General features: G+C 27.4%; 1 protein-coding gene across 1 annotated transcript in view; it reads left to right on the top strand.

Moving 5' to 3' along the window:
* Positions 1-2296: 2296 nt before the first annotated feature.
* si:ch73-267c23.10 (serine incorporator 1) overlaps positions 2297-7500 on the top strand; it is a 27725-nt gene continuing 22521 nt past the window's right edge. The window contains exon 1 of the mRNA XM_037770439.1: positions 2297-3049. Coding sequence (XP_037626367.1) covers positions 3011-3049 — 39 coding nt within the window. The 5' untranslated portion in view covers positions 2297-3010. The remainder of the gene's footprint in view (positions 3050-7500) is intronic.

The raw sequence follows: 7500 nt of genomic DNA, 5'->3' as shown, positions 1-7500 counted from the left end.
AGTTCATCAAATGAATTAGGTGATTGAGAGAAGATTAATTCATTTTCAATTAATTTATCTAATAAATATATATAAATATGATCTGGTTATATGATCTGGTTATATTATCTGGTTATATTTTCTGGTTATATGATCTGGTTATATGATCTGGTTATATGATCTGGTTATATTTTCTGGTTATATTTTCTGGTTATATTATCTGGTCATATGATCTGGTTATATTATCTGGTTATATGATCTGGTTATATTATCTGGTTATATTATCTGGTTATATGATCTGGTTATATGATCTGGTTATATTTTCTGGTTATATTATCTGGTTATATTATCTGGTTATATGATCTGGTTATATGATCTGGTTATATTTTCTGGTTATATTTTCTGGTTATATTTTCTGGTTATATGATCTGGTTATATGATCTGGTTATATGATCTGGTTATATTTTCTGGTTATATGATCTGGTTATATTATCTGGTTATATGATCTGGTTATATGATCTGGTTATATGATCTGGTTATATTATCTGGTCATATGATCTGGTTATATTATCTGGTTATATGATCTGGTCATATGATCTGGTTATATTATCTGGTTATATGATCTGGTTATATGATCTGGTTATATTTTCTGGTTATATTTTCTGGTTATATGATCTGGTTATATGATCTGGTTATATTTTCTGGTTATATTTTCTGGTTATATTTTCTGGTTATATGATCTGGTTATATGATCTGGTTATATGATCTGGTTATATTTTCTGGTTATATGATCTGGTTATATGATCTGGTTATATTTTCTGGTTATATTTTCTGGTTATATGATCTGGTTATATTTTCTGGTTATATTTTCTGGTTATATTTTCTGGTTATATGATCTGGTTATATGATCTGGTTATATGATCTGGTTATATTTTCTGGTTATATTTTCTGGTTATATTATCTGGTCATATGATCTGGTTATATTATCTGGTTATATGATCTGGTTATATTATCTGGTTATATTATCTGGTTATATGATCTGGTTATATGATCTGGTTATATTTTCTGGTTATATTATCTGGTTATATTATCTGGTTATATGATCTGGTTATATGATCTGGTTATATTTTCTGGTTATATTTTCTGGTTATATTTTCTGGTTATATGATCTGGTTATATGATCTGGTTATATGATCTGGTTATATTTTCTGGTTATATGATCTGGTTATATTATCTGGTTATATGATCTGGTTATATGATCTGGTTATATGATCTGGTTATATTATCTGGTCATATGATCTGGTTATATTATCTGGTTATATGATCTGGTCATATGATCTGGTTATATTATCTGGTTATATGATCTGGTTATATGATCTGGTTATATTTTCTGGTTATATTTTCTGGTTATATGATCTGGTTATATGATCTGGTTATATTTTCTGGTTATATTTTCTGGTTATATTTTCTGGTTATATGATCTGGTTATATGATCTGGTTATATGATCTGGTTATATTTTCTGGTTATATGATCTGGTTATATGATCTGGTTATATTTTCTGGTTATATTTTCTGGTTATATGATCTGGTTATATTTTCTGGTTATATTTTCTGGTTATATTTTCTGGTTATATGATCTGGTTATATGATCTGGTTATATTTTCTGGTTATATTTTCTGGTTATATTTTCTGGTTATATGATCTGGTTATATGATCTGGTTATATTTTCTGGTTATATGATCTGGTTATATGATCTGGTTATATTTTCTGGTTATATTTTCTGGTTATATTTTCTGGTTATATTATCTGGTTATATGATCTGGTTATATGATCTGGTTATATGATCTGGTTATATTTTCTGGTTATATTTTCTGGTTATATTTTCTGGTTATATGATCTGGTTATATGATCTGGTTATATGATCTGGTTATATGATCTGGTTATATGATCTGGTTATATGATCTGGTTATATTTTCTGGTTATATTTTCTGGTTATATGATCTGGTTATATGATCTGGTTATATGATCTGGTTATATGATCTGGTTATATGATCTGGTTATATTTTCTGGTTCCAGGTGTCAAATGTGAGGATTTTTTCTTTTCTCAGTTTTATATCATTATAAATTAAAACCATTATACAGACTACTAAATGATTAATCAAAATATTATCCATTGACAATCATAAATAATTAAAATAATAATTAGTGTTTTAATGTTAAATGTTACAAATGAATAAAAGTTTATAAATTGAAGAGTTTTTTTCCCCTAAACTTTATTGATCAGTCAAATACAAACAACAACAATAACATGTAAACAAGTTAAAAGAACAAAAAGAGACAAAATAGCAGAAATAAAGAAATAAAGAAATAAAGAAAGAAACATTCAGTGAGAAGCTTTTTACATTCAATAAAAACTCAAATATATAAGAGGATGAAAAAGTAAAGAATAAATAAATTACAGGGCACAGATTAATAGATAGGTAACATTAGTGGATCATTTTATATCTTTCAAATATTATATTTAGTTTTTCTATTTTTCAGCTTGACTCGAGAATAAGTAATAGAGGTTAATATTATATTATTTATTATATTATATTATATTCATTAGAAATAAGGTGACGTTTTGTTTTTCTATTGGTCCATTTCATTTTATGTATATAGAGAATTCTCTAAATATTAGACGTACAGTTAACAGGTCAACGTGATGACGTCACCAGCGTGACGCCCGCGCACTGAACGTAAAATCATAACTGAACCTCACGAGCCGACAGCAGAGTTCCAGACTCACACCTGAATAACACACACCTGTTACACTTTTACCTGACTAACACTAACCTACCTGGTCCCGAGCTCACCTGTCCAGCTGTCTCTCACCTGTCTTTCCCGGTTAGTGTATATAGTCCACCGTGGAGGAACCGGAGGACCGGAGAGGACCGGAGGTACCGAGCGGAGGACCGGAGCGTCAGCAGCGGGAGGAGGAGCGCAGGTTTCCGGTCTGTCTGCTCGGTGTTCCCGGTGAACCTGTAGAGTGATGGGGGCCGTGCTCGGGGCTCTGTCTCTAACCAGCTGGGTGAGTTAATATACTATACTATTATATTATATTATATTATATTATATTATATTATATTATATTATATTATATAATATTATATTATATTATATTATATAATATTATATTATATTATATTATATTATATAATATTATATTATATTATATTATATTAATATTATATTATATTATATTATATTATATTATATTATATAATATAATGTTATATTATATACTATTATATTATATTATATTATATTATATTATATTAATATTATATTATATTATATTATATTATATTACTTTATATTATATTATACTATATTATATTATATTATATAATATTATATTATTTTACAGTATATTACTTTATTTTATATTATATAATATTATATTATATTATATTATATTATATTATATAATATAATGTTATATTATATACTATTATATTATATTATATTATATTATATTATATTAATATTATATTAATATTATATTATATTATATTATATTAATATTATATTATATTATATTAATATTATATTAATATTATATTATATTATATTATATTATATAATATTATATTATATTATATAATATTATATTATATTAATATTATATTATATTATATTATATTATATTATATAATATTATATTATATTATATTAATATTATATTATATTAATATTATATTATATTATATAATATTATATTATATTATATTAATATTATATTATATTAATATTATATTATATTATATTATATTATATAATATATTATATTATATAATATTATATTATATTAATATTATATATTATATTATATTATATTAATATTATATTATATTATATTAATATTATATTATATTATATTAATATTATATTATATTAATATTATATTATATTATATTATATTAATATTATATTATATTAATATTATATGAAGTTATATTATATTATATTATATTAATATTATATTATATTAATATTATATTATATTATATTATATTAATATTATATGAAATTATATTATATTAATATTATATGAAGTTATATTAATTATTAATGATCACCTGCTGTGTATATATATGTATATATGTATATATATATATACACAGCAGGTGATGTGTATCTCCTGTCTCTCACCCTTCAGACTCCACTCAGAGATATCTGCTGTTTTAACTGCGTTCTTCTCTTTTCCTCTCATTAGAGCAGAGATGAGATATTACTATAATATAATATATAATATCTAATATATATATATCTTAACAGCTGTAAATGAATAACTTGTGTTAATTGGTTCATTGTGAACTGACCTCATTCACTTCTCAGGCTTCTTTTAATGATGTTTAATGATTGATTTCTGTTTTCACCTGAGAGGTTTATTACCAACACGTCTGACCAGCTGAGCTTCATGGTTACAGTTTAATGAAGGATTTATACTGAAATATGCCTTCAGACTGAAGGTATGGCAGATATATAACAGATAGACAGATTAATATCTGAATATCAGATATAAGATATCTCCTGGAAGTATAATAATATATAACATTATGTTCCATCTATCACATAATTATATTGTGTTTCTGTTTCCATAAAGCGAAAGGAAAAGTTGTTCTTGGTGAACCTAAAACCTGATAAATGTTCCTTAGATATTAAATATTATAACGTTTCCTAACATGAGGGAAACATGTTGAAGTCCACAGTAGAGTAAAGTAGAGTAAAGTAAAGTAGAGTAGAGTAAAGTAAAGTAAAGTAAAGTAAAGTAAAGTAAAGTAGAGTAAAGTAAAGTAAAGTAGAGTAGAGTAGAGTAGAGTAAAGTAGAGTAGAGTAGAGTAGAGTAGAGTAGAGTAGAGTAAAGTAGAGTAGAGTAGAGTAGAGTAGAGTAGAGTAAAGTAGAGTAGAGTAGAGTAAATTAAAGTAAAGTAGAGTAGAGTAAAGTACAGTAAAGTAAAGTAAAGTAAAGTAAAGTAGAGTAGAGTAGAGTAGAGTAGAGTAGAGTAGAGTAAAGTAGAGTAGAGTAGAGTAGAGTAGAGTAAAGTAGAGTAGAGTAGAGTAAATTAAAGTAAAGTAGAGTAGAGTAAAGTACAGTAAAGTAAAGTAAAGTAAAGTAAAGTAGAGTAGAGTAAAGTAGAGTAAAGGGTTAATCACAACAACACTCAGTCATCTGCTTCCACGTGATTAACTGGATTATTATCTCTGCTCTGTTGCCTTGTTGTCTACAAGACACAACAAGCAACACACAAACAAACATGATATATACAGTATATAATATAATATATATATATATATATATTAAACAATATGATATATACAGTATTTAATATATAATATATTAAACAATATGATATATACAGTATATAATATATATATTAAACAATATGATATATACAGTATATATATATATATTAAACAATATGATAAATACAGTATATAATATATATATTAAACAATATGATATATACAGTATATAATATATATATTAAACAATATGATATATACAGTATATATATTATATATTAAACAATATGATATATATAGTATATATATTATATATTAAACAATATGATATATACAGTATATAATATATATATTAAACAATATGATAACAGCATTTATTTATATAAAGCCAGAAGATAACAGAAGAGCACGTGACTAGAAGTCAGGAGATGATCCATATCACATGAATAGTTATTATGATTAAGACAAATACTGTTTAGTTTATTTATTTTTTACACAATTTAAGATTTTTTGCCTCTAAACCTAAACAATGTTAAACATTCACAATGTTCTAGACACAAGATTAATATACAGAAAATAATAGGATTACATTATAGTGATGCCAGATAACAACTATATATATATATATATATATATATATACATTGACTCCTGAGCAACACTAATCATACAGACGTAGGCAAAGTTGTTGGTAACATTCCGTTAAAGAAAGAAAAACCCACAATGGTCACTGAAATAACTTGAAACTGACAAAAGTAATAATAAATAAAAATTTACTGAAAATTAACTAATGAAAATCAGCTGTTGTTTTTGAATTATGGTTCAGCAGAATCATTTTAAAAAACAAACTAATGAAACTGGCCTGGACAAAAATGATGGTAACATTAACTTAATATTTTGTTGCACAACCTTTTGAGGCAATCACTGCAATCAAGTGATTTCTGTAACTCTCAATGAGACTTCTGCACCTGTCCACAGGTATGTTGGCCCACTCCTTGTGAGCAAACTGCTCCAGCTGTCTCAGGTTTGAAGGGTGCCTTCTCCGAATGCATGTTTCAGCTCCTTCCACAGATGTTCAATAGGATTTAGATCAGGGTTCATAGAAGGCCACTTCAGAATAGTCCAATGTTTAGTTCTTACTCATTCTTGGGTGTTTTTAGATGTGTTTTGGGTCATTATCCTGTTTGAGGACCCATGACCTGCGACTGAGACCAAGCTTTCTGACACTGGGCAGCACATTTCGCTCCAGAATGCCTTGATAGTCTTGAGATTTCATTGCACCCTGCACAGATTCAAGACACCCTGTGCCAGATGCAGCAAAGCAGCCCCATAACATAACCGAGTCTCCTCCATGTTTTACATTAGGTACAGTGTTCTTTTCTTTGGATGCTTCATCTCTTCGTCTGTGAACATAGAGCTGATGTGACTTGCCAAAAAGCTCCAGTTTTGTCTCATCTGTCCAAAGGACATTCTCCCAGAAGCTTTGTGGCTTGTCAATATGCATTTTGGAAAATTCCAGTCTCACTTTTTTATGATTTGGTGTCCTCCTCGGTCGTCTTCCATTAAGTCCACTTTGGCTCAAACAGTGACGGATGGTGCGATCTGACACTGATGTACCTTGACCTTGGAGTTCACCTCTAATCTCTTTGGAAGTTGTTCTGGGCTCTTTGGTTACCATTCGTATTATCCGTCTCTTCAATATGTCATCAATGTTCCTCTTGCGGCCACGTCCAGGGAGGTTGGCTACAGTCCCGTGGACCTTAAACTTCTGAATAATATGTGCAGCTGTAGTCACAGGAACATCAAGCTGCTTGGAGATGGTCTTATAGCCTTTACCTTTAACATGAAGGTCTATAATGTTCTTTCTGATCTCCTGAGACAACTCTCTCCTTAGCTTTCTGTGGTCCATGTTCAGTGTGGTACACACCATGATACCAAACAGCACAGTGACTACTTTTCACCCTTTAAATAGGCAGACTGACTGATTACAAGTTTGAAGATACCTGTGATGCTATTTACAGGACACACCTTAGTTTAACATGTCCCTATGGTCACATTATTTTACATCTTTTCTAGGGGTACCATCATTTTTTGTCCAGGTCAGTTTCATTAGTTTGTTTTTTAAAATGATTCTGTTGAACCATAATTCAAAAACAATATCTGATTTTCATTAGTTCATTTTCAGTAAATTTTTATTTATTATTACTTTTGTCAGTTTCAAGTTATTTCAGTG

The sequence above is a fragment of the Sebastes umbrosus genome, chromosome 1, assembly GCF_015220745.1.
Source record: "Sebastes umbrosus isolate fSebUmb1 chromosome 1, fSebUmb1.pri, whole genome shotgun sequence".
Lineage (NCBI taxonomy): Eukaryota > Metazoa > Chordata > Actinopteri > Perciformes > Sebastidae > Sebastes > Sebastes umbrosus.
The sequence above is the reverse complement of the archived record's forward strand: the minus strand, read 5'-3'. Positions and strand labels throughout refer to the sequence as shown.